The 27,938-nt window shown below is 44.2% G+C and overlaps 3 protein-coding genes and 1 pseudogene across 9 annotated transcripts in view; 2 read left to right on the top strand and 2 right to left on the bottom strand.

The window, feature by feature from the left end:
* Positions 1 to 17,108, top strand: part of LOC118988166 (zinc finger protein 883-like) — a 33,109-nt gene extending 16,001 nt beyond the window's left edge. The window contains exons 1-3 of one of the 4 annotated variants that reach the window (XM_037047596.1): positions 7,190 to 7,314; positions 8,687 to 8,813; positions 14,360 to 17,108. In XM_037047596.1, the coding sequence (XP_036903491.1) occupies positions 7,282 to 7,314; positions 8,687 to 8,813; positions 14,360 to 16,527 (2,328 nt within the window). In that variant the 5' untranslated portion in view covers positions 7,190 to 7,281 and the 3' untranslated portion in view covers positions 16,528 to 17,108. Of the gene's footprint in view, positions 1 to 7,189; positions 7,315 to 8,686; positions 8,814 to 8,886; positions 9,021 to 14,359 lie in introns of those variants that run through there. The other 3 variants (XM_037047595.1, XM_037047598.1, XM_037047597.1) reach the window with 3 other exon arrangements.
* LOC118988174 (zinc finger protein 883-like) overlaps positions 1 to 27,938 on the bottom strand; it is a 309,510-nt gene that overhangs the window by 37,489 nt on the left and 244,083 nt on the right. The gene's annotated exons all lie outside the window — the stretch shown is intronic.
* On the bottom strand, positions 10,806 to 11,442 carry LOC118988160 (high mobility group protein B1-like; annotated as a pseudogene).
* LOC118988162 (zinc finger protein 256-like) overlaps positions 26,467 to 27,938 on the top strand; it is a 75,002-nt gene continuing 73,530 nt past the window's right edge. For 2 of the 4 annotated variants that reach the window (XM_037047584.1, XM_037047580.1), the window contains exons 1-2: positions 26,467 to 26,736; positions 27,607 to 27,733. In XM_037047584.1, coding sequence (XP_036903479.1) covers positions 26,701 to 26,736; positions 27,607 to 27,733 — 163 coding nt within the window. In that variant the 5' untranslated portion in view covers positions 26,467 to 26,700. The remainder of the gene's footprint in view (positions 26,737 to 27,606; positions 27,734 to 27,938) is intronic. The other 2 variants (XM_037047581.1, XM_037047582.1) reach the window with 2 other exon arrangements.

Raw genomic sequence — 27,938 nt, forward strand, 5'->3', positions numbered from 1 at the left:
CTTTCCTCGAGTCTGGTTTGGTGCTGCCTGATTGGAACTGACATTTCCTCTAATAAATCCTTCAAAGTTTATCTTAAAAATGAAGAGAACAGCTCTCACCCTCCCCACTCTTGCTTCCAGAAAAAAAATACCTACAGGGTTCATCCTTGTCAATGGTGTCCTTGGGAAGGAGGCCTTCCTGACCTCTGTGCCCTCCTGTTACACCCCACACCCAGTTGCTGAGTTGGTGCTTGTAGTCTGGTCTCTGCCATCAGGTATCTGATGGTGACTGTTGAGCAAATACAAACCAAATCTTTTCCTGGCCCAGAAATCCTCTCTAGAAGGGTAGTAGAGACAGAGACAGTTTTATTATTAAGTAATTTATTAAAGCAGTTTGTTGTGCATCACAAACAATCCACAAAAAAAATTGCAAAGACAGACAAACCTCATTTGTCAGTGTAGGTGCAACCGGAGGGCAACCACGTCCCTGCTCCTCCTGCCGGCGCCCACTCAGCCCAGATGCAGAGGCAGGGGTTGGATTGCGGTTGTGCTTTTATCAATGACAGAGGCCAGCAGTCCGAGAAGGTGGCGGGTAAGAACCCTACCATCCACTTCCCCTTGAGCTTTCAGAAGCAAGTTTACATGGGGGAGATGTAAGAATTTGGGAGGTAGAAAGTCCAAAGAGGGGAGCCACAACCCGCAGTTTCTCGAAAGAAAGGGGAGGAGGAACTCAGAGGGGAGTTGAGCAGTTTCTTCTCAAGTTTGCTCCCTTGGTTGAGGTGTTATCTCACCATTTGCATTACCATCCTCTCAGGACGCCTGTGGTTTATGGTCAGGGAGCCTATGTATTCTCTCCTTAGGAAGGAGAGGTATAAACCAATTGCTCTCCAGTGCCCTCCGTTAGGGGAGATTAGGTGTTACGATTCATCAGCTGGGTGTAAATTGCTCAGCTGTGTGCACTTGTTTAATTTTCTTGTCTGTTTCCCGATTTCACTTGCCTTAACTTGAATGCTAACCCTCCAGGGCTCAGAGGAGACGCCAGGCCCTGGTGACAGGGTTGTCTGCTCATCTCTTACAGTGTCATAATGACTGTGTGCAGCCCTCGGCAACAGGCAGTGGGGACACACAGTCCTCATCCAAGCTGTGGGCCATACAGTGCAGGGTCCCCCATCCCTCCTGTAGAACAATTTCCCCCACCCCCACCCAGGGTCTCCCAGACTGTACCGGCTAGACACAGCAAAGGTGGGCTCCTGCTTTAAATGGCCCCGACCCCAGGCCTTGGGGCCACCAGCTCACACGACCTACACACGTGTACCACTGTGTACACCCTACTTTCCAACCTCTTGGGTTCCCACAGTCCCACCCCCACAGCTCTGCTACCACCCTGCCCGGCATCACAGGCATCTCTCTCCACTCACCCGGTGGGCGGCCCAGGGCACCCAGAGAGAGTGCTCGGGAAACAAACACCATCCAGCACAGCGCCATCCTCTGACGGGTCCCACAGCCGGGGAAGGCCCAATGAGGCTCTGCAGTCCTCCCTGCCGGCCATGTGAGAATGAGCGGAGGCAACAAAACACTAAATACGTACTGGTGCCAGTATTTCAGAGTTCGCTTTTGCTGTTGTTAACCACACCCTGAGTATTTTTGGTGAAATAAGGATCAGAAAGGTGAAGTGAGTTTTCTAAGGTCACCCAACAGACAAGTGTCCATTCAGGGGGCTGCATTCAAACCAGTGAGTGGTTGCACAGCTGGGGACATGTCATCTCTCTACATGTGAAGCCCTCAGCCATGGGCACATGGCCGGGGAGGAGCAGGAAGGCTCAGCTCCGGCTGCTGTTTACTGGAATTATCTGCACGATTGCCTTCCCATTCTCCTGACTTGCTCGCTGACTGTCCCACATTCTTCATGGGAATGCCATCATGTCTGTCATCTCCAGGGCAAACTTCTCTGATCATGTCTGTCTCACCTTAGAGTTGAGCACGGAGCCTGGTACTAATGAGACCCTGGTGATTCAGGCCTGGTTCTTCCCCTTCACCTGCATTATGTGTGAGAGGCTTGGATCCCATTCCCCGTGGTGACTTTGATGCCTCAGTTTGACTCTTTGGGTGTGGTTGGCACATGCCTTTCACATTCACCCTGTAGGAGAGGGGACAGCTAGCTGCACATGAACCCTGAAGCTTTATATTCAGAGGTGATGCTGGAGGTCTGCAGGATTCCGGTCTCCTTAGTCGAGTTCTTCTCTCTTCTCCACGCAGGGGACTCGCTGGCCATGTGATTCTGCCCTCTCTCCAGACTGGCTGGGTGAGACTCTGCCTTCCCTGCAGCCCTGACCGTGTTCTGAACCCACAGCCTCCTTTCCATTCTCCCCATGTCTCCACTAGGGATGTTTGTGTAAGAACAGAGTCCTGAGCACAAACCCTAACTCCAGTGCCTGGCACACTTGGCCACTACTGAGATTCTTACTCCAAATTTTCTGAGAAGGGAGCCAATGAGCCAAACCAGGTGGGGTCAGTGTTTCCACAGCTGTTAGCAGAGTTGAGGGTGATGGGCATTTCTTAGGGAAAATGGGTGTCCAGAACACCCCTGATGACATACATGCCATTGGTGCTCTCTGAGCATCTTCCTGAACAAACAGTCCATATAGAAGGCACCAGCTGGCATGTATGGACTGCCTCAGAAAGCTGACCCCTTTGTTGTCAGGCCTCAGTGCTATCAGGGGGATGTCTTGGATTACGGCTGAGTTCCTAAGCCTTTTTAAGTGTCGCTAGTTTTTAATTTCAACAGATGGAGCAGCCCTGAATAAGCGTCACGGACTCTCTGGTACTTAGAGGATTATTTTGAGGTCATTGTATTTTCATGTAACCTCTCTCTTGTGTCATGTCAAATTGATTTTCCCAGCTAAACAACTGAAAGACTATTTAGGACACAAGTGATATCGGAAATACTAAATGTAGGTCATTGTTTTTCTAGAAATGTTATTTTCTTTTATTTTTAAATATATTTTATTGATTATGCTATTACAGTTGTCCCATTTCTCCCCCTTTATTCCCCTCCACACTGCACACCCCCTCCCCCCACATTCCCCTCTTTAGTTCATGTCCATGGTTCGTACAGATAAATTCTTTGGCTTCTACATTTCCTATTCTATTCTTAACCTCCCCCTGTCTATTTTCTACCTACCATTTATGCTACTTATTCCCTATACCTTTCCTCCTCTCTTCTCCTCCCACTGCCCCACTGATAACCCTCCATGTTATCTTCATTTCTGTGGATCTGTTCCTGTTCTACTTGTTTGCTTAGTTTTGTTTTTGTTTTTCTTTTTGTTTGGTTTGGTTGTTAATAGCTGTGAGCTTATTGTCATTTTACTGTTCATATTTTTTATCTTCTTAAATAAGTTCCTATAATATTTTATATAATAAGGGCTGTGTGATGAGGAATTCCTTTAATTTGACCTTATCTGGGAAGCACTTTATCTGCCTTTCCATTCTAAATGATGGCTCTGCTGGATACAGTAATCTTGGGTGTAGGTGCTTGCCTTTCATGAATTGGAATGCTTCTTTCCAGCCCCTTCTTGCCTGCAAGGTTTTTTTGTTTTGTTTTGCTTTTTTTTTAGAAATCAGCTGACATTCTTATGGGCACTCCTTGGTAGGTAACCGTCTCCTTTTCTCTGGCTGCTTTTAAGACTCTTTCCTTATCTTTAGTCTTGAGTAATGTAATCATGATGTGCCTGGGTGTGTTCATTCTTGGGTCCAACTTCTTTAGGACTCTGTGAGTTTCTTGGACTTCCTGAAAGTATTTCCTTTGCCAGATTGGGGAAGTTCTCCATTATTTTTCCAAATAAATTTTCAATTTCTTGGTCTTCCTGTTCTCCTTCTGGCACCCCTATGACTCGGATGTTGGAACATTTAAAGATGTCCTGGAGGTTCCTAAGCCTCTCCTCATTTTTTTTTTTTTGAATTCTTGTTTCTTCATTCTGTTCTGGTTAAAGATTTCTTTCTTCCTTCTGGTCTACACCATTGATTTGAGTGCTGGTTTATTTCCCGTCACTGTTGGTTCTCTGTACATTTTCCTTTATTTCACTTAGCATAGCCTTCACTTTTTCCACCTAATTTGCTACCATATTCCACCAATTCTGTGAGCATCCTGATTACCAGTGTTTTGAACTGTGCATTTGATAGGTTGGCTATCTCTTCATAGCTTAGTTGTATTTTTTTCTGGAGCTTTGGTCTGTTCTTCCATTTGGGCCATTTATTTTTGTCTCCATTCCTGTTACATAGTAACAGGCAGAGCCTTAGTTGTTCACCAGAGTGAGGCAACCCACATCGCTGCATTGTGACGCTGTATGTGGGGGAAGGGTCCAAGAGAGAACAGGACTGCTTGCTCCTCTCTCTGCCAGTTTTCCGTCACTTCCCTCATTACCCACAATCAAATTTGGCCCTTCTGGTGTTGATTCCCACCGAGGTGGGTGGGTTTATGTACATTCTAGAACCTTGTGGGTCTCTCCAATGAACTCTCCTGTGAGGCTGGGAGTTTCTCTTGCTGCCGCCTCAACACCCACATGTGTTTTCAGTCAGAGGTTTGATGCTATATTTCGCCGCCCTGGAACCCTGGGTTGTGTGGTCTGTCTCGCTCCCCAGTTGTTCCTCCTGGTTTATCTGAACGCGAATGTGGGACTGCCCAGTCTGCCAGCCAGCTGCTGCCTTGCTGTGAGTCCTCTCCACCCAACTTCCTGTCTCTGCCTCACCTACCAATCTGGTTGAATGTTTCTTCTTTAACTTTTTGGTTGTCGGACTTCCATACAGTTTGGTTTTTCTGTCAGTTCTGTTTTTTTTTTAAGATTTTATTTATTTATCTTTAGAAAGGAAGGGAAGGAGAGAAGGAGAGAAATATCAATGTATGGTTGCCTCTTGTGAGTCTCCTGCTGGTAACTGGCCTGCAACCCAGACATGTGCCCTGACTGGGAATCAAACCACGATCGTCTGGTTCACAGGCCTGCGCTCAATCCACTGAGCTACACCAGCCAGGGCTGTTTTTTGTTTTTAAATTTACTGTTGTCCTTTTGGTTCTGCGAGGAGGCACAGTGTGTCTATTTACGCCTCCATCTTGGCCAGAAGTTCCAAAATTTTTAAGCATAGGTCATTTTAAAGAGAACAATAATCATGCTCACAGCTCATTTCCCCTAAGCACAGATTGGGTATCGGATTACTTACAAGCACAGTTCAAACTCCACACATTGAATTGTAACATGGTCACCATCCTTTAGCTTGGAGATTCTTTACGGGCCTGATTATCTTGGTATTTGTATTATACAATATTTTATTGGCATGTTTTAAAAGAATGTTATGGTTTCACTAAATCCATAAATTTTAACAACCACCTTCATCAAAGACATGTTAGTAAAATATACTCCATTTGTAACTTCCACTCTGAAAATGTCAAATATGCACACCCAACAATTGTTCTAAAGACACTAAGGTTCACTCAGAAACTAAATAAAACTCTTTATCTTCATGCTCTTCATTTCATGGGGAACAAAGTTTGTAGAGTGAACATCAGGAGGCCCACTGTATTCACTCTCTGATTAGAGAACATTGCAGACAGGTGTAGAGGCCATGTGGAGGGGAGATATTATGCAGCCCTAAAGGACGTGGGTGATGTGTCACCATGCCTTTTAGTTCCTCACAATGTATTCTGTCTGGCTATTTTGTTCCAACTTCAAAAAAATGGTTTTTTTCCATTGCCTTTATTACTGAATATTCTCCATATGGTCTTACTTTTTAAAAGATTGTGACATGGGAATATGGTTATGTGGCAAATTTATATTTGCTGCCAAGATGCTGCCATTTTTGCATCCATGAAGGTTTGGAAAGTGGGCATGTGAACCTGAGATAATGGTTTTGGATTCAACCATGTAATGTCCTTGCTGGGAAATAATGAACATTGCTCTTGTAAATGCAATGACTGTTTCCATAGAGACCAGAGATTATTTCTGGAAGTGGTATGCTGTAAGCAAACTACAGAAAGTTATTAATGTTGGTCAAAACAAAACAAAGAAAGATTGTTTCTTGGGAAAATGTTTTTAAAAAATTATGTTTCTGGCCCTGGCTGGTGTAGCTCAGTGGATTGAGCGCGGGCCTGTGAACGAAACGATCGCGGTTCGATTCCCAGTCAGGGCACATGCCTGGGTTGCAGGCCAGTTCTCAGCGGGGGACTCATGGGAGGCAACCATACATGGATGCTTCTCTCCTTCCCTTCCCCTCTAAAGATAAATAAATAAAATCTTTTAAAAAATTATGTTTCTGGAACAGGTTGAAAAGACTACAATATCAGGTATTGGACTAGGTTTTGTAGCATGAGTGATGCCATTCGTGCTTGTGGTTTTCTTTTTATTATTATTTATTGGTTTAGAGAGAGAGAGAGTCATCGACTTGTTGTTCCACTTATTTATGCATCCATTGACTAATTCTTTTATTTGCCCTGACTGGGGATGAACCTGCAATTTTGGCATATTAGGATGATGTTCCAACCAACTGTGTAACCAGCCAGGACTGACCGGTGGTTTTCTGTTTAAAAATATCCTGCTGTGCCTTGGCTGGATAGCTCTCACTTGGATGTATCATTGTTTCTTATACCAAAAGGTTGGGCATTTGATTCCTAGTCAGGGCAAGTACTTACCTTCGTTGCAAGTTTGATCCTCAGTCAAGGCACATCCGGGAAGCAACTGATTGCTATTTCTCTTTCTCTCCAGTCCCCTCTCTCTAAAAAGTTAATAAAATTATCCTTGTGTGAAGATTTTTCCAATAACAAATAAAATAGCCCGTTGTTCTGAAGCACAGTAACACCTGGACTTGCAATTGGTATCTGATGGGTCAGGGTGGGGCGGGGTGGGGCAGGGTGGGGACCACAGTCTTGTGGGACTGAGCCCTGAACGTATCTTGAGATAGATAGATAGATAGTGCAACAGCTGAGTTTTCGGTGCAATTAACGACAAGCAAAGACCTTCCCTCCAGGCACCAGCCGTGCTTTAAAGGAGCCTCCCAGTGCAAACATCCCAGTGGCTCAGGTTGGAGAACTCCCTTCCCTGTGGCCTGTAGAGCTCTGGAAACTACACTACCCATAAAATCCTGTGCTGAGTTGGGGCAATTACCGATTAGGATGACATTTCCGTGAGATTCACTCCATTGGGGCGGGACTTCCGGGGCTCTCTTACTGTGGGCCGTCATTGCGGCTGGGGACCCGTAGACCTCCCCCGCGCCCCCTCCTCTGCGAACTCTCCCGTTAAGCTCCGCCCCCACAGTCGGATGGCGGCGGCCAAGTTGAGGCGTCCTGCTGAGGTGAGGGTACGCCTCTGGCACCCTGCCCCCCTCCCTACACATGGCCGTGCAGCCCCGGGTGCGGGGCGCCTGTCAGGTCCTGCAGCCCAGGCCCCGGTGGACAGTGTTTCGCTGGCGGAATGCAGGCCCTCCTGCCGGTGCCGCTATTTGGTCAGAAAGAGCAGGGTGCGGGATGAGGAGTTTTTTCTTTGTTCTGCCCCTGATGAGGGTGCTGCGCACAGAAATACAAGCGAAGGAGGGAGGTGGTCACGGTAACGGTGTGGCAGGTGACGAAGGCTTCGATGGGACGAGTGGACGTGATGGTTCTGGAGGCAGAGAAGTAACTGAGATGAGGTGGCTCTGAGGGCAAAGCTGCTGCTTGTTCGCTAGGGCAGGATCCACCCCGTGCGTGTGCTGGGCTGTGAAAGGTCTAGTGTCTCAGTCTTGCTGGTGGCTAAGGTCTAATGTGGTCAGTATTGAGTGTCACTGGGCCTGGCATGGAGACATCTCATCTCCGCGGAGACCATAAAGAGTTTCTCCCGTAACGTAAATGGTGCCGTGAATCGGATCAAAACTGGGGTTTTAAGGAAGGGAAACTGGAAAAGCCAGTGTAAGCAAAAGAGACGTTCAAACCCGTGTAGAATTGTTGGTGAGTTTGTTTGCAGCAAACTAATGGCAGTCGCTGGCGGGGCGGGGCGGGGGGCGGGGCTCAGTCCTGTTGATGGCTAAGGTCTGGGGCGAATATAGTCATTTTTGAGTGTCACTGGGCCTGGCATGGAGACCATCAGAACTGGGGTTCTAAAGTGGAGAGAGCCCTATTTGGCTGCTGAGTACAGTACACCAGTGGAAGGGGGTCGTGGGCATCTGAAGTTCACATGTGCTTCTGGGAGGCAAATACTGAAACCAGGGCCAAACCTATAGAGGAGACCTTCAAAGCAGCATCTCCAGAAATACCTACCTGTGGGAGCTCAGGGGGAACTGAAGGTGTCAAAGGGACAATCTACAGAATGATGTACTTTTTGAGAAAAGGTGTGAACTATGGTCCGAGGACCCTAGTGTTGGGCACTGAAGGGTGAAGCATGAGGCCGCACTTGGCTGCAGCAAGATTCGGGTCTCACAATCTAGAGACCCTAAAGGGAATTAATGACAGGGTGGATGGAACCCTACAAGCCAGGACCAGAACTGGGGTGCACCTCTGTACCTTCCTGCCTGGTGAGGCTGACAGCTGAACATAATGAATAAAAAGGGCCCTGAGGGTAGGACAGGCACCAGTGGAATTCCTCTGAGGTGTGCAGCTTTGGAGGAGGGTGAGTGCGGGATAGATGTGGGAAGGTGGGTTGTGGGGTCTCACAAACAGAATGTTCATATTTTTTTTCCCTCCCCATGATAACAGGTCAGTGTGACCTTTGAGGATGTTGCTGTGCACTTCTCCTGGGAGGAATGGAGGCTGCTTGACGAGGCTCAGAGACGCCTGTACCTCCGTGTGATGCTGGAGAACTTTTCCCTTATATCCTCTCTGGGTAAGACCCACGGCCTCACCAGTGACTTGGACTAGACTCTACTCCATCCACCCCAAGGCCTTTCTCAGTGTTCAGGTGTGGACCGCAGGCACCGCTTGATGCCCCAGTTTTCTGGGTAGTTGCTGTATTGCTAGGGCTGGTGTGTTTGCACTGCCCTCATCCCTCCCTGCAGTCCCAGTCCTGAAGCCTTTTAGGGAAGGATTCAAGGTCAGTACTATTGCATTGAGCTTAATGGATTCACTGTGCTTGCCCTCTCAGTGTCTGGGTTAATGTGTCCAGATCCACATCACTTGTGCATCCCAGCGTTTGCTTCCTTCTTTTAGCTGTCATTTTCTCCTGCCTCCCTGGGCCAGGAGTTGCATGTGTTGTCATGGTCATTACTTAATTAAACCAGGACCTTCCTTTTAACAATTGCACAATGTGTAGTGTTTAAATCTGTTTTCCTTTTTTTAAGCCTTATTGAGATATAAACTTGTATATATTAAAGTGTACCAAGTGCTAAATTTAAATATATAGTGAAATAATTACCACTTCGAAGTTAAAATAAGGTTAATCACCATCTAAATTTAACTTATTATTATTTATTATTATTGTTTTTTAATCCTCACCCAAGGAAATATTGTTTAGTGATTTTAATGCAAGGGGAAGGGACAGAGAGAGAAAAATGTCAGTGTGAGAAAATCATCAGTCTGTTGCCCCCTGTATTTGCTTCAACTAGGGATTGAACCCACAAACTGACCAGGAATCCAATTTATAACTTTGTGGTGTATGATGCCCAAACGAACTGTACCATGTGGTCAGGTCTACCTCATTATTTTTAATTTTTTATTTTATTTTTTTTAAGATTTTATTTATTTATCTTAGAGGGGAAGGGAAGGAGAGAGAGAGAAATATCAATGTATGGTTGCCTCTCGTGCGTCCCCTGCTGGGAACTGGGAACTGGCCTGCAACCCAGGCATGTGCCCTGACTGGGAATCAAACCACGATTGTGTGGTTTGCAGGCCCGTGCTCAATCCACTGAGCTACACCAGCCAGGGCTACCTCATTATTTTTTAATACTAAGAATGTTTAAGGTCTACTCTCAGTATATTTCAAATATATAACATTATTATCTATAGTTACCATATTCATAAATATATCCTCCGAACTCATAAAGGAATGTTTGTACCTTTGATTGACAGGTTCCCATTTTCCCCTACATCACAGATCCTGGCACTTTATTCTTTTTCTGTAATTTTGGCATGTTTCTTGGGGTTTTTTGTTCATTTGTTTTTTTACATTCCAACTGTAGTGTACACACATTTCTTCATATATGCACCTTCATCAACACTTACCTCTGCTCTTTGATAGTAGCCATTTGTCAGATGAGAGGTAATATTATTGTAGTTATGATTTGCATTTTTCTGTTTATTTGTGAGGAAGAACATATTTTATATAGTTTGACCATTTTTAGATTTCTTTTTAGATTTTTTATATAAAAGTTGTGGTTTTTAGAAGCATTCAGAATGTCAATAAAACATCTGAACTTTTTTTTGCAATTACAGAGTTCTATTTCATTAACAAAACAATTATTTCTTCTAAGGTACCTCAGAAACAACTGAAGATGAAAACACTGTCATCCCCATGTCTAACCTATTAGTGCCATACACCAAGAAGCACCTGCTTCAAGTTCCCATGCCAATTTCTAACCCGCATGTTGTATCAGACAAGGATAGTGGCTGTTAAAAATACCGCCAGAGCGCTGGTTCAGTTCCCCATCAGGGCACATGCCTGTGTTACAGGCCAGGTCCTCGGTAGGGGTTGAGTGAAAAAAATAAAGATTTCATTAAAAAAAAATACCACCAGGACAGGGCTATCTGAAGACGTATTTGGTAGTGTGTTAACTCTACAGAAACAGACTGTGTATAGTTTAAAAACAAATCTTACACAGCTGTACATTTCTTTTTTTTTTTCTTTAAAAAGAGTGAATTGTGTATAGGGACATTAAATGCTTTATAAACAAGAAAAAGTAACTGCTCTAGAACCGACTTCTTCACTGTTATCATCTTCTCCTCATCTCCTTTATCTTCCTCATCTTCCTTTTCCATATTTTTGTTGCTTTTTTCGGTATTGGTGACTTCCTTTTTACCGCATCAGGCTTTTTTTAGCTCAGTATGTAGCAATATTCTTTTTGTATTTCATGTTCAGCTAGGCCACCTTATTTTTAGTAAGGCTGCTTGCCACCTGTAGCAGTGTTATTCCGCGTCTCTCCCAGCTTCTCTGCAGCATCACCAATGGACAGGTCAGGATGCTGTCCTTTGATTTTGGGTGGTACTCAGCACAAAACAAGAAGAAGACTGAAGGAGGCCTCTTGGGGACATTGGGATCCTTGAATTCCTTCTTTGTTTCCCCTTTCGGAAAAATAAAAGGTCTGATTTCTTTTTCATAATGGGCCTTGTCTGCCTTTGGCATGTCTTCAGATTTCCTTTTCTCTCTAGTGGACATGGTCTTCCACCTCTCTGAGCACTTTTTAGAAAACTCTGAGAAGTTGACTGAAGCTCTTGTGTTCCTCATGGCGAGTTTGCACAAAGAAAGCACATGCTGACGTTTTTTCTCTTGGCTTCTTAAGCTTTCCTTTGCCCGAGTTTAATTACTTGTCCTCAGCAAGCGCACCGTCACCCAAGTGCCTCCCTGGCTCACACTTGCCCTGGCACCGTTGCTACGGAGCTCAAGGTATTGCAAGGGCTGTCTATTTGGGGATCTTTATTCAGATCCGAAAATATTTACTCAAGTTCTTTGCCTACTTTTTAATTGGATTATTATTATTAGCTTGAGTTGGATGGATATCTCATATATTTTAGATAATTACACTTATGAGACATTATTTACAAATATTTTCTCTCTTTCATTTTATTGATTGCTTTCTTTGCTATGCAGGGGCTTTTTAGTTTGATATGGTCTAGTTTATTTATTTTTGCCTTTGTTGTCTGCTTTTGGTTCATCAAAAAAATCACTGCCAAAACCAATGTCAAGAAGCCTTTTGTTTTTCCAAGGAGTTTTACATTTTTATGTGTTACATGTAAGATTTTAATACATTTTGAGTTAATTTTTGTGAGTAGGGTAAGGTAGGACTCCATTGTCTTTCCTTGCAGGTGCATATCCAGTTTTGTCAACACCATTAATCACATAACCCACCTTTTCCTTTTTGTGTGTTGTTGGTGCGCTTGTCAAAGGGTAGTTGACCATATATGAGTTTATTTCTGTGCTGTCCATATTCTTTTTCTTAGGTCTGTGTATCTATTTGTGTCTGTTTTGATTACGGTTTTATAATATGGTTTAAGTCATGAGGTATGATGCCTCTGACTCTACCATTGATCTTCTTACTCAAAATTGCTTTGACTGTAATAGATCATTTGTGGTTTCAATTTAAGAATTCTTTTTCCATTTCTGGCAAAAATGCCATTGGATTTTGGTAAAGGTTGCATTGAATCATTAGGTTGCTTCAATTAGTAGAGATATTTTAACAACAATAATTCTTCTAATACAAGGATGTCTTAAAGTAAAGGATGTCTTTTTATTAATTTTTGTCTTCAGTTTCTTTCATCCCTGTCTTATAATAGGTTTTAGAGTCCAGATCACTTACCTTGTTGATGAAGTCTATTCCCAAGTGTTTTACTGTTTTTTATCTTATTTGGTAAGTGAGGTTGATTTCTTAATTTCTTAGTGAGATATATTGTTGTTAGTGCACAGATAAGCTGATTTTTGTTTGTGGCTTGGGTTCTACAAATTTACCAGGCTTATTCATTCTGGCATATGTGTGTGTGTATGTGTGTGTGTGTGTGTAGGTTTTAGGATTCCCTTTATCTGTAAATACTGGAAGTTTTACTATATTTGAATCTCGAGAGCTTCATTTCTCTTTCTTGCCTTCTTTTTTGAGCTAGAACATCCAGTACTATTTTAGAAAACCATGGTTAGGGTGTGCATCCTTCACTTGTTCCCGATCTTAGAGAAAAAGTGTTACCTTGTCACTGTTGGATATGCTGGTAGCTGTGGGATATCATGTATGGCCCTTTTGATATTGAAGTACATACCTTCCATACCTAATGGTATTTATTTATTGATTTCTCTTAGAGCAAGAGAGTAAGAGAGAGAGAAAAAAAGCATAGATGTATTGTCCCACTTTTTTATTCATTCATTGGTTGCTTCTTGTACATGCCCTGACCGATGATGAAACTCACAAGTCTGGCTTATCTGTCTGATGATCTAAACAACTGAGAGTCTTGGCCAAAGCCTTATTATTTTTTTATTTGTGTGGTTATTGCTTTTTTTCCTCCTCCACTCTGTTGCAGTTGTATCTTTTTAAAATTTTTTATTTATTTATTTTTAGAGAGAGGGGAAGGAAGGGAGAAAGAAAGGGAGAGAAACATCACAATGTGAGAGATATATTGGTGGTTGCCTCTCCCACACCACCAACCGGGGACCTGGCCCTCAACACAGTCATGTGCCCTGACTGGAAATCAAACCGAAGACCTTTTGGTCCAAAGGCCACAACTCAGTGTACTCGGCCACACCAGTCAGAACTGCAGTTCTATCTTAATCATACTATTGAGCCGTTGAAGGATCAATTTTGTCCGTAGATAACTGTTTTAGTATTTTGTTGTTGGTAACAAAGGCTAGTTTCTTTCACCATCATGCTGACATGACTCACTTAGACTTATTTTCTGGGTACATTGTATGCTGTGTTGCTCTGACACATTCCTGGTCATTTGGTCTTTCTGGTTTTTTCTTTTATCATTTGTGTTCTGTTTAGCTGCTCTGCTAGGACTTTTGGGGAAGTGTCACCGGATGGGTATTTCTTCAGCTACAGCAAAGTGTGCTGACAGGGGATGTGGTCCTGGTGAGTGACAGCTGTGGAGGTTGTGAAGTCAGGACCTTGTTCAAATCATACCAGGAACCTGTCTTCCTTCAACCAGAGTTTTCATGTCATTGCCAGAAGCCACACCATTCTATACTTTCCTTTCCTGCTTAGACACTTTGCCAGCCTTTCAGTTCTACTACTGGTCACTTCCGTTGTGATTTCCAGCCCGGAAATATTTCCACCTCCATCGATTCCACATTTTACCCCCTCTTTCAGCCCTCTTTCTGTAGTACTTTTCAACATTGTCACTTTTGTTGTGCTCTGAGATGTTCACAAATCTGTATATTGAGCTTAGCAGCTAATACCTTGCAATTGGATAGTAATGGACTTACAAGCATGCTGCTACCCAGCCTCACGTCAGCAGCAGAGGAGGATGTGCAGGAAGCTGGTGGCAGAGGAAATGTACTGTAAGCCCCGCCTCTCTTCCACGTGTCATGCCCTGTCCTAGTATCCTTCCCCTGGCAGGGTTTCCATTATTTTGTCACTTAGAAGCCCAGTACCATACAACAGTGAGCCAATTCTTCAACTGAACCTTCTCATGTTGAAGAACATTTCGTGTATTCTTGCTTACATGTGACACCTAAGTATGTGTGATGGGGTTCTCTGTTCCCTATAGTTGAAGTAATTCACCACCATTATTTTTGTTCAGGTTGCTGCTGTGGAGCAGAGGGTATAGAAGTGTCACAGGCAAGAAATGCCAAGGCAGCTTCGTCTCCACAGAAGAGCCACCCCTGTGAGAGTTGTGGACCAGTCTTGAGAGACATTTTCAGCTTGTTTGAGCAGCATGGAACACAACAGAGCCCAAACATGCTGTGGTGTGGGGCATGTGCAAAACGGTTTCATTTCAGTACAAAGTGTCACCGACATTGGGACATGCACATTGGACAGAAACCCTTCAGAAGTAGTGTGGACAGGGCCTCATTTGTGAAGAGCTGTAGAATCCACATGTCAGGGAAGCCCTTTGCCTATGGCGAGGTTGAGAAGGACTTCCTGGCCAGCTCGGGACATCAGCAGCAAGAGGACACCCAAGGGAAGGAGCCAAACACAGGCACCCAGTGGGAAGCAACATTACAAAACAAAAAAAGTCAGTACACCTCAGAGGAAGGCAAGAAAGCCTTTAACCCCCAACACATACTTATTCAGGACCGGGCTGTTAATACTGGAAGACAGAGTTTTGTGTGCAGTGAATGTGGGAAAACATTCAGGTATAAATCCTCATTTGTCACGCACTGTAGAGGCCACACTGGAAAAAGTTTCCGTGTGTGTGCTGAAAGTGGAAAATCGTTTAGTGAAGCCTCAACTCTCCATGAGTATCAAAAAACTGATACTGGATCAAGGCAGTGCAAGTGCAGCAAATGTGGGAAATCCTTAAGCCTCAAATCTGTCTTCATTCATCCCAAGGGACAGGAAAATGCAGAAAACAATTACATGTGTAATGAATGTACTCAGTCATTTAGTCATGGCTCAGTATTTAATCAATCTCAGAGAGTTCAAAGTGTAGAAAAACCTTATAAGTGTACTGACTGTAAGAAATCTTTTATCTCTGTTGCTGCTCTCAGTTATCACCAAAGCTCTCACACAGGAGAAAGGCCTTATGAATGTAGTGAATGTGGGAAATCTTTTACCAGGATTTATAACTTTCGTTGTCATCAAAGACTTCACTCTGGAGAAAGACCTTATGAGTGCAGTGAATGTGGGAAATGTTTCACGTGGAAAGGAAGCCTTCATTATCATCAGAGAGTGCACACAGGAGAAAAGCCTAATGAGTGCAGTGAATGTGGAAAGTCTTTTAACACTAACTCTGCTCTCCATTATCATCAGAGAGTTCACACAGGAAAAAAGCCTTATGAATGCAGTGAATGTGGTAAATCTTTTACCCGGAATAACAGCCTTCGTTATCATCAAAAAATTCACACAGGCCAAAGGCCTTATGAATGCAATGAATGTGGAAAATCTTTTACCTCCCGCCAAAACCTTTGTTTTCATCAGAGAGTACACACAGGAGAAAGGCCGTATGAGTGCAATGAATGTGGGAAATCCTTTACCCGTCCACACACCCTTTATTATCATCAGAGAGTTCATACAGGAACAGAGACTTACAAATGCAGTCAGTGTGGAAAATCTTTTGCTTGTAGTTCTAACCTCCGTTGTCATGAGAGAGTTCACACAGGAGAAAGGCCTTATGAATGCAGCGAATGTGAGAAATCTTTTACCAGTAGCTCTGCCCTCCGTTTTCATCAGCGAGGTCACACAGGAGAAAGGCCTTATGAGTGCAGTGAATGTGGAAAGTCATTTAGGGGTAGTTCCCAATTAAATCTACACTGCAGAGTTCACACAGGAGAAAGGCCTTATGAGTGTGGTGAATGTGGGAAATCTTTTATCAGTAATTCTAAACTTCATTATCATCAGAGCATCCATACAGGAGATAGACCTTATAAGTGCAGTGAATGTGGAAAGTCATTTAGGCGTAGTTTCCAATTAAGTCTACACCAGAGAGTTCACACAGGAGAAAGGCCTTACAAGTGCAGTGAATGTGAGAAATCTTTTACCAGTAGCTCTGCCCTCCGTTATCATCAGCGAGGACACACAGGAGAAAGGCCTTATGAGTGTGGTGAATGTGGAAAGTCGTTCAGGGATACTGCCCAATTCAGTCGACACCGGAGAGGTCACACTGGAGAAAGGCCTTATGAGTGCAGTGAATGTGGGAAATCTTTTATTACCAGGTCTAAACTTCATTATCATCAGAGAATTCACACTGGAGAAAAACAATGTGCTGGGAATGTAGTACAAGTTTCTGTTCTGTGTAACAACACTTGAGGAAATTTTGAGCAGCCATCTGAATTCAAACTCATATCTGAATATGCATAGTGGGGAGATTCCCCATAGGTTTCATTTATATGGGAAGTGTGTGTAAATATGTTGCACTTTCTGACTTACCCACAGCTATTCCTAGGTGTATGTTGCAGCTACATTCCGTGGCTAAAGTCTTTTCACCTCTGTCACAGGACAGATCCACAGAGTTGGCATCATTCAACACCCTAAGTGTTCAGGGAAGCTGACCTCTGGTCTCATGAATGTTGTAGTGAAATAGAAATGACTGGAGCCTCCGGGGGCTTAGCTTTGTCTTATATGACTAATTTGGACATGGAAGTGTGTCTGTGTTTGTTGACCCTGAGAATATTGTATCGCTTGCATAGAAATGACTAATTTTTCAGGGACATTTTCATCTCATGAGATGCTTGTGATGAAGTTTTTCAGTTTCTAGTTCATAAACTTGGGAAGTGCCTGCTACAGATTGCTCTGACTTGTACAATAATCAAGGCCTTATTGTCTTAAGTTTCTTTAATTTTGTTTTTGTTTTTGTTTTTTAAAAAATATTATTTATTTATTTGTCTTTAGAGGGGAAGGAGAGAGAGAGCGAAACATCAATGTATGGTTGCCTTTTTTGCGTCCCCTGCTGGGAGTTGGCCTGCAGGGAACTGGCCTGCAACCCAGGCATGTGCCCTGACTGGGAATCGAACCGCGATCCTCTGGTTCGCAGGCCTGTGCTCAGTCCACTGAGCTACACCAGCCAGGGCTAAGTTTCTTTAATTTTGGTTGTTCTTTTACAGGGTAGTTCATGAACTGATTTGGGGTCTATAAACATGAAGAGGTAAACAACTTTTTAGGGGTCTTAATCTTTCTCTGCTTGTGTAGGGCCTGTATGATGGCAGAAAATAACTGCCCAATTTCGGCCAAATCTGCGTAGCTGTCCACAGCCTCATAGGAAGGACTGAAGGGCTTTCTGGTCTTGATTTGGATGCTCTGTGTTTTAGGAGTCTTTAAGATGACTGAGGAGAAGACAGGTTGAGAACCTCAGGCACTTGTGAGAGTAGCATGATTACCAGCACTCTTGAGAGTATATCTTCCCCAGGTCTACAGAAAGTCATGTGCCCCGACATCCACAATTCATTGGGCTAGAGTTACTGAAAGGATAAAAACAAAATCTCTCTACTAGCACTAGCTATTTCTCTTCCCTTGAGTCTGCCAGGTGCAATTAACTGTTGTTTCTCTGAGCCTCTATTATCAGGACTAAATAGATTACTGAAAAATATCCCCCACACAAATGTTTTTTTTAAATATATTTTATTGATTATGCCATTACAGTTGTCCTATTTCCCCCTTTCATTCCCCTCCACCCTGCACACCCCCTCCCCTACCTTCCCCCCTCTTTAGTGTCCACGTGTCTCAAGTTCTTTACATTCTATATTTCCCACACTATTCTTGCCCTCCCCCCTAACTATTTTCTACCTACCATCTATGCTACTTATTCTCTGTACCTTCTCCCCCCTTCTCCTCCTCCCACTCCCCTGTTGCTAACCCTCCATGTGATCTTCATTTCTATGGTTCCACTCCTGATCTAGCTGTCCTCTTGGTTTGCTTTTGTTTTAGGTGTGGTTGTTAATAACTGTGAGTTTGCTGTCCTTTCACTGTTCATATTTTTCATCTTCTTTTTCTTAGATAAGTCCCTTTAACATTTCATATAATAAGGACTTGGTGATGACGAACTCCTTGAATTTGATCTTACCTGAGAAGCACTTTATCTGCCCTTCCATTCTAAATGGAAGCTTTGCTGAAGAGAGCAATCTTAGTTGTAGGTCTTTGGGTTTCATGACTTGGAATACTTCTTTCCAGCCCCTTCTTGCCTCTTATAAGGTGTCTTTTGAGAAGTCAGCTGACAGTCTGATGGGCACTCCTTTGTAGGTGACTGCCCCCTTATCTCTTGCTGCTTCTAGGATTCTCTACTTCATTTTCATCTTGGCTAATGTAATTATGATGTGCCTTGGTGTGTTCCTCCGTGGGTCCAACTTCTTTGGGACTCTCTGAGCTTCCTAGAAGTATTTCCTTTGCCAGATTGGGGAAGTTCTCCTTTGTTATTTGTTCAAATAAGTTTTCCACTCGTGGCTCTTCCTCTTCCTCTTCTGGTACCCCTATAATTTGGCTGTTGGAATGTTTAAAGATGTCCTGAAGGTTCCTAAGCCTCTCCTCATTTTTTTTTGAATTCTTGTTTCTTCATATTTTTCTGTTTGGTCAATTTTTTCTTCCTTCTGGTCCACTCCCTTGATTTGAGTCCCAGTTTCCTTTCCATCACTATTGGTTTCCTGTGCATTTCCCTTCATTTCAATTAGTTTAGCCTTCATTTGTTCCTCTAATTTGTGACTAAAATCAACCAGTTCTGTGAGCATCCTGATCACCAGTGTTTTGAACTGTGCATCTGAAAGGTTGGCTATCTCTTGGTCACTTAGAATTATTGGCTCTGGAGCTTTGAGCCATTCTTTAGCCATGTTTTGGTCTATTCGAGCCTGTTACATATGAGGGGCAGGGCCTTAGGTGTTCACCAAGGCAGGGCTACCCAGTCACTGGGTTGTGATACTGTATGTGGGGGCAGGGCCAAAGAGGGACAACAGCAGTCCCCTCTGCTGCTTCGGGCAAGCTGCTGGGGCCTGCACAGTCTGTCTCACTGCTCTCTCCTTCACCTGGTTTATCTGCGCGCGAATGTGTGACCGTGGTCAGCCAGCCGCCTTGTGCCCTCACTGGGTCCGCCCGTTGCTACCCCACACCTGGGACCTGCCAACAGCTGCCTGCATGCCTGGGTCGGTCTGGCAGATCTTTCCTGCCCGCCCCAGCTCCACCCCAGCTCCGCCCCAGCTCTGCCCCTCTTACCAGTCTGGCTGAATGGTTCAATGTTGTCAGACTTCCATATAGTTCAATTTTTTGTGTTTTGGTTGCGTTTTGGTTTCTAAAATTTTGTTGTCTTTAAACTTGGTTGTGTGAGGAGGCACAGTGTTTCCACCTATGCCTCCATCACTGCTCTCTCCTTCACCTGGTTTATCTGCGCGCGAATGTGTGACCGTGGTCAGCCAGCCGCCTTGTGCCCTCACTGGGTCCGCCCGTTGCTACCCCACACCTGGGACCTGCCAACAGCTGCCTGCATGCCTGGGTCGGTCTGGCAGATCTTTCCTGCCCGCCCCAGCTCCGCCCCAGCTCCACCCCAGCTCCGCCCCAGCTCTGCCCCTCTTACCAGTCTGGCTGAATGGTTCAATGTTGTCGGACTTCCATATAGTTCAATTTTTTGTGTTTTGGTTGCGTTTTGGTTTCTAAAATTTTGTTGTCTTTAAACTTGGTTGTGTGAGGAGGCACAGTGTTTCCACCTATGCCTCCATCTTGGCCAGAAGTCTCAAATGTTTTAAAACTTACACAAACAAGACATGCAAGACCAGAGCACCTGAACCCTGAACCCAAAAATAACAGCAATACAAACTGAAGCTGCACAGTCAGCCTGAAACCTGATTTACAACTAATTGTCATGACTACCCAGCTACAGCTCCCTTCCCTTTATCACTGAATAAAAACTTAAAGCCCAGCCCTGGCTGGTGTAGCTCAGTGGATTGAGCACAGGCCTGCGAACCAGAGGATCGCAGTTCGATTCCCAGTCAGGGCACATTCCTGGGTTGCAGGCTGGTTCCCTGCAGGCCAACTCCCAGCAGGGGATGCACGAAAGGCAACCATACATTGATGTTTCTCTCCCTCTCTCCTTCCCCTCTAAAGATACATAAATAAATAAAATCTAAAAAAAAAAAACCAAACAAACAAAAAAAAAAACTTAAAGCCCCTCCATTTCCCTGTTGGTGTATCTCTTCTCACTAGCCCCTTTCCTTCTTGAAAAGTAAATAAAAGCTTTGCTCTCTGTGCTCTCTACTCTGTGAATTCTTTCACAACCCATATCATTGGCAACCCCAGTACTCACTAGTTGAAAGACTGGATCTAGGGAAAACCATAGTTGGTGCAGAAAGAGTGTCATTAGGGATTGGAGGGGACTGCAGGCAGCTAGATGGAATGTGCCTCTTCCAAATGTGCATCCAGAATTGTTTCTGTGACTATGACTGCGTGTGAGTGTACACAGATCTGAGGACCCCCAGACATTGTTATCTTGTGAAGCTGGCATCACTGTGAGAAAAAAAAATAAAAGGTTTTGTGGATTCCCATAGCTACTCAGTGATGTCTGCCTCAAAGTCATTACTACACTACAGGAAAAAAGAAGACGGGGACCTGTACTCCAGGGGTGTAGTTCTTGACACAGGCAGCATTCTTGTGGACTGAGGTGCAAATATTCATTACTCACCACATTTGATGTCATTGAGGCAATACTGAGCCCTAGAGGGCCTGAGGAAAGAGATGGTGGAGTCAATGTAGAGTGGTCAAGCCAATTTTCCAAAATGATAGGGACATAATGTTTCCTTTAATTGTGAGCCATTTTAAAAAGATTTTATTTATTTTTTTCTTAAGGACAAGGGAAGGAGAAAGAGGGAGAGAAACATTGATCAGTTATTGGTTGCCAGCTGCCTCTTGCCTTTTGCAAGCCCCCAACTGGGTACCTGACCCACAATCCAGGCATGTTCCCTGACTGGGAACCAAACTGGTGTTGTTTTGATTTCACAGGCCGGCACTCAATCCACAGAGCCACATGTACTACCTACATGTATTTAAAGCATATAATTTGATAAGTTTTAACATAGGTATGAACCTATGAAACCATCATATAGTCCTGATAGTGACCACATCTGTCCATTGCTCATTAGCTGCCACTGAGGCCACATGGAACTCAGTAGGACAGAAGAACTTGTGGAGTAAATTCAGAGTTTCCATAGCTTATTCTCAAAAATTGTGGAAAATCTATGTTTTTGTTTTGTTTGTAATCCTCACCCAAGCATATGTTTATTGATTTTAGAGAGGGAGGAAGGGAGGGAGAGAGAGACAACCATGTGAGAGAGAAATATTTACAGGTTGCCTCCTGTATGTGCCCCAGCTCAGAATTGAACCCACAACCTTTTGGTGTATAAGATGACCCTCCAGCCCAGTCCAGGGCTCATGTTGTTGCCTGTCGCTGCTCAGCCAAAAACCAGTGAGAATGATTGGATTGCAATTGAGCTTTTATTAATGTCAGATGCCAGTAGTCTGAGAAGGAGGCAGGTAAAAACCTTAACATCCACCTTCCCTCAAGCTTTCAGAAGAAAGTTTATTTAGGGGAAACTGTGAAATTGGGAGGGTGAACATCCTAGAGAGTGTACAGATGTGTAGTCACGCTGTTTCTCTTGGGAAGGAGCGCTGACAAGGGAGTCAGGCAGCTTCTTCCCAAGCTGGTTCCCATGTATCTCTCCCTTTGCATTAGAATTTCTCCCTTCCCCCTGGCCTTCCCCAAGGCCAGGGAGGTTATGTATTCTCTCCTGAGTGGATTAAGGTTTTGGCATTCACCAGCTGGCTATTAATTGCTCAGTTTGGCCTTGTTTAATGTTACTATTTCAGTTTTCCCATTCCACTTTCCCAGGAATTTTCCAAGCTTCTTAGTATCCTGTCTCAATTTTACTTCACTTACATTTGTCCTTCCATGCCCATGTATTCCTCAGAAACCTTGGCTACCTGCCAGATTATTCTCTCCTCCCAACTCTACCAGGTGCCCAAGCTAGACATGCACTTGCAGCACCCGCCCTCCCTTCCTGATGGACTATTAGCATCACCATCATATCCAGACTTCCTCCTAATAACATTGCTAAGAGCTCCCCTGCTCCACACACTGTCCAGCACTCTCGTCGATGAGTCCATCCGAAAGCCCCTCCCACAGTACCAGGCCTGTGGGTCCAGCTGTCCACTGAATTTTTGCACTCAGGTTTTCTATCAACATTAGTAACACTCAAACCTGTGGAGTGCTACTAATTTCAATGAATTTATTTGAGGCAAACTGACAACTGTTGTCTGGAAAGAAAACTTCAACAGAATGAGAAACTGCTCCAGGGAATGGTAGTGATGCACCTTATTTTATACATTACAGTCAAAGGAAGAGGTGGAAGTGGGTTACATGAATCCATTGGTGATAGACGATGGAGGCAGGAGAAAGCAAAGGGGAAAAATTTCTGGGATTGGACAAAAAGCAAAATGACAGACATACACTTCCTTCACATAGATGGGTACAGAATAGTTAACAGTCAACAGATAACATGATAACAATGACAATGAAGGGATCTGTGATCTCTGGAGTGGTGCCTCTGCTTTGAAGGGTCTGGAAAAAGATAAATTACTTTGTTTTTGCAAAGGCATGTTTATCAGGTCATGTGTCCTAGCTGAGAAAAGACAACAGATAGGCTTAGCTTAGGTAAAGTATGACCTTTGTTAGGAAAGCTTTTGCCCTAGGACATGACAGTCTGCTATCAACTGATTTTATTTTATTTATTCATTTATAAAAAATATTTTATGTATTTTTTATTTTTTAGAGGGAGGAGGAGGAGGGAGAAAAGGGAAAGAAACATCAATATGCAAGAGGTAAATTGATAGGTTGCCTCTCACAGGCCCCCCAAATGGGGGCCTGGCCCACAACCCAGGCATGTGCCCTGACTAGGAGTTGAACCAGCAGCATTTTGGCTCACAGGCCAGTGCTCAATCACTGAGCTACACTAGCCAGGGCCATGCTGGTGTTTCTGAATGTTTATGAAAATAAAAGTCCTTCTAAGACAATTTAACTTTTGTCAACATCCTCTAGTATTTCCCTGGAGCTATCCATGTCACTGTTTTTAAATAACTATATAGACACGTTGATATGTTTCTAAAGCTTGCATTTAAAACTTCTTCTGATATAACCTCAACTCTCCATTAAGAACTGTACCTGCAATGAGTGGAAAAAGATAACCATGTACCAGCAAGGAAATAAAATCATGGGCTTAAGATGCCCTTTTCATCTCAGTGTTCAGATACACCCTTCACACATGTCCTGTGACTGTGATAGTCATCCACTGACCCATACCAAAATAGCGTGATTTTAGTCACCCTCCATCCTCTCCATTTGAGATAGATGTCTGTTCCCTAAACAAAATTGAGTTCATTCAGCTCATTATGTCCATGGGTTTCACATCCTTGGATCAACCCTAGATGAAAAATATTCTTAAACAATGTTACATTGTTGCTGACATATGTTCTATGTCGTATGCCTATGATGGTTGTGTGGTTGTGTGTGTACTGAACACACAGACTTTTTCCTAGTTATTTAAGATTTTATTTATTTTTAGAGAGGGGAAGGAAGGGAGAAACAGAGGGAGAGAAACATCAGTGTGTGGTTGCCTTTCATGCACTCCCTACTGGGGACCTGACCCACCACCCACGCATGTGCCCTGACTGGGGAACAAAGTAGTGACAGTTTGGTTCACAGGCTGACACTCAATTCACTCAGCCACACCAGCCAGGAGTCTAGTCATTATTTTTTTTTAAAGATTTTATTTATTTATCTTTAGAGAGAAAGGGAAAGAGAGAAGGAGAGAAACATCAATGTATGGCTGCCCCCGTGAGTCCCCCGCCGGGAAACGGCCTGCAACCCAGGCATGCGCCCCAACCGGGAACCAAACCGCGATCCTGTGATTCGCAGGCCTGTGCTCAGTCCACCGAGCCACACCAGCCAGGGCTCTAGTCATTATTTTTTAAAAAATAAAATATAAATTCTATGTAAATAGTTTTTATATGGAGGATTATAAAAAATGATGTAGAATTTATATTGCATCACATATTATAGGTAGTACAGAAGATCATAATATACAGAAAGATATAGGTAGGCTATATGCAAATCTAATGCCATTTTATATAAGGGACTTGAACATCCACAGACTTTGGTATGTGCAGAGTCCTTGACCCAATCTTTGGTGGATACTGAGGAACAACTGTGTATCTAAGAATATGGAGTAAGGCCCTGGCTAGCATAGCTCAGTGGATTTAGCGTGGGCATGCAAATCAGAGGGTCACTGGTTCAATTACAAGTCAAGGGCACATGCCTAAGTTGCAGGCCAGGTCCCCAGTGGGTGGGGGGCGGGGTATGTGAGAAGCAACCACACATTGTTTCTATCCCTCTCTTTCTCCTTCCCTTCCGTCCCTCTAAGAATAAATAAAATCTTATAAAAAAAGAATATGAAGTAAGAAATATTATCTGTACAATAGTGTTCTTCAATGAGTATACATTGACCCAATAGAAAAGAGAGATATTTCTGTGGTAACTGGAGGTAGAATATGTCATCATAAGAAATTCCAATGCTATAGAGAACCTGTTTTTTATCTTCACCCAAGAACATTGTTTTCATTGCTTTTGTGACAGAGAGAGAGAGAGAGAGATAGACATTGAAGTTACAAGGGAATTGAAGCCACAACCTGGGTCTTCCCTGACCTGGAGTAAAATCCATGACCTCTGGAAGATGCTCCAACCAACTGAGCCACAGCCACTAGGGCGAGAATTTTTATAAAAGTTTATTTGAGTCAATATTATAAAATATGCCTGGCAGACAGATCTCAACTGATTCCTAGAATAAGAGTTTTTAAGTTTTTTTTTTATGCTGTTGAAATTAAAGAAGGAATGTAAGGACAGTAACATGGAGTTTGAGGACAGCAAAGTGGGAATTGGATTACAGGAAAATTAACAAAATTGTGTGCTCTTTGAGAGTTTATGTTTCCTTCAGCATTATTACTTCTGTTATTTCAAAGGTGTCTTAATCTAGATGAACAAGAACAATTAACTGGGCTTCCCTATAAACTTTCTGTGAAATTTTGGGCCTAGAGTGTAACTACCCACCATGGGATGCCCAGTTAGGAATTTATGATCAGAACACCCAGAAAGGCTCCTTACCATAAACTCTTTTTTTTGGAGCAGTTACTGCTGTTTGTTCACCTAATTCAGAATATCCCTCTTCTCTCCTCTCAGCCATGGCTCTGTATGGAGTCATTTCCATTGCTTTTAGCCAATCATAAAAAAAAGACATATTAATCTACTACAAGCATTTGAAGAGCCATAGCAATAACAATGTGTCCAGGTGCTACTGATGGACACGGGGCCTAGGTTATTAGTGGTTGCAGACAAAGAATTGAATGGACTACACGAACAGAATTAACTGAAGCAAGTGAGATTTATTAAGAAAAAGTACACTTCCCAAGATACCTGAGTGGGCCATCTCTGACCAGAGAATTAGATACAAAGAACTTATACTGTGTGTGCAAGTGGCTGTATAATTTTTGTTACTTTCAATCTGTTTTCCGAGAATTCTGATTGCCCACTCCGGGGCATCAAACTACAGTGCGTATGTATTATAATGATATTAGGGGAAAAACGTGAAACTTTGGGCACTTGGTGTCCTTAGGCACAGGTTATTTCTGCCGCGTGTTTTTGAAAAGCCAGAAATGTCAAAGGCTATCAGAGCACAAGGTTCTTGATAAATCAGATGAGCGGCTCTGCGAGTGTCAGCAAGCCTAGTCCCAGAGACTTCTTTCCTATTCTCTCTCCTGCTTCACAGCTATGCCTGGATTATCTATACGTGTGAGTGACGCTATAGAAAGATATAGAGAATGACTCTATACATAGGTTTGCCCATTTAGATCAGCAGATTTCAGACCATCTCAAATATTTTTTAAATTATATTTTATTGATTATGCTATTACAGTTGTCCCAATTTTGATCTGCGAGCAGGTGAACTTCACGAATGATTAAATTGTGTCTTTGGCTTCAGTAAACAATAAGCAAAGCCTCTCTTTGTAGGTAAGAATACTTCACTTTTGCGTGACTCCTAGCATAGCAAACATTTTAGTGGCCCAGGACAAAGAACTCTTTCCTTGAGGCCTCTAGACCCCTGGGAACGACATTACCCAGAAGGCATGGCGCTGAGTTGATCCAACCAAAGAGTAGGAAACAGTGTTTCTCGAGATTTCGGTTATTGGGAGGGACTTCCGTTGTCCTTCTTCTGGCAGTATTTTTTACCTCAAGAGCTTCATCGGACAGGATTGCCAGACCTCTGAGGCGAAAAGGAGTCGTGCCCCTTCACATGCGGGTGGAAGGCCCTGCGACACTCCACCCCTTAAGGTAACTGGCACCTGGGACTAAACCGACGGAAGTCCCGGCACCCCATCCGCGCAGCCCAGCTCCGCCCACAGAGTCCAATGGCCGCCGCCGTTGCGCCACGGCGCCCCACTGAGGTGAGTGCGCGTCCCCCGGGTTCTCCCCTCTCACTTTACCTAGTGCTGCAGCCCGGATGCGGATGCGAGCGTCTGTCACATGCTGCAGGCCGGGCCTCGGAGTCCAGGACATGAGGGAGGCTGAGTGGAGACAGAGGAGTTGTGGCTACTGAGGGGACAGCAAGTACAGTGCAGAGGGGACCGGGGTTAGTCATACCTGAAATTTACATGGCCTTCTGGGCGCCTAATAATGAAGTGAAAAGGTCAGAGGCCGGCAGGGTGGACTGCAGAGTCTCACTGGGCTTTCCCCGGCTGGGAGACCCTTCAGAGGATGGCGCTGTGCTGGATGGTGTTTGAGTCTCTCAAGCACTCTGGGTGCCGTGGGCCACATACCGGGTGAGTGGAGAGAGATGCCTGTGATGCCGGGCAGGGCAGTCGCAGAGCTGTGGGGGTGGAACTGTGGGAACCGAGGGTGTTAGAAGGTGGTGTGTACACAGTGTCGTGCACACGTGTAGGTCTTGTGAGGTGATGGCCCCAAGGCCTTGGGGTGGGACCAGATGAAGCAGGAGCCCATTTTTGCTGAGTCTAGGGGGTACAGTCTGGGAGACCCCTGGAGGGAATTGCTCTGCAGGAGGGATGGGGCCCTGCAGGTATGGCCCACAGCTTGGATGAGGTCTGTGTGTCCCCACTGCCTGTTGCTGAGGGCTGCACACAGCCATTATGGGACTGTAAGAGGCGAGCAGAAGACATCCCTAGGTCACCAGGGCCTAGTATCTCCTCTGATTGGGGAGCCCTGGAGGAGGATGAACAGGCAAAAGATGTGTGAGGTGATAGACTGTGAGGTTCACAGAAAGACAAAGTTTATGGTTTCCTCTGTCCCCATCTTGACAGGCCAGTGTGACCTTTGAGGATGTTGCTGTGCACTTCTCCTGGGAGGAATGGAGGCTCCTTGATGAGGCTCAGAGACGCCTGTACCTCGATGTGATGCTGGACAACTTTGCTCTTACATCCTCCCTGGGTAGGACTCTCACAGTCTTACCACTGACATGGACTAACCTTTCTGCTTCACCCTCCTCTCCCCAGAGGGTGCTTTGTCCTTCTCACATGTGGACCACAGGCCCTTCATTCTTCTCCAGCCTGTTGTGTTTCTAGAGCTGGGTGGCTGCACTGCCTTTTTCTCATAGGGAAGGATTGCAATGAGCCTAAATGCCTTCCACCATGCT

The sequence above is a fragment of the Sturnira hondurensis genome, unplaced genomic scaffold (genome assembly GCF_014824575.4).
Source record: "Sturnira hondurensis isolate 20B ecotype Veracruz unplaced genomic scaffold, ASM1482457v3 Scaffold0006199, whole genome shotgun sequence".
Taxonomy (NCBI): domain Eukaryota; kingdom Metazoa; phylum Chordata; class Mammalia; order Chiroptera; family Phyllostomidae; genus Sturnira; species Sturnira hondurensis.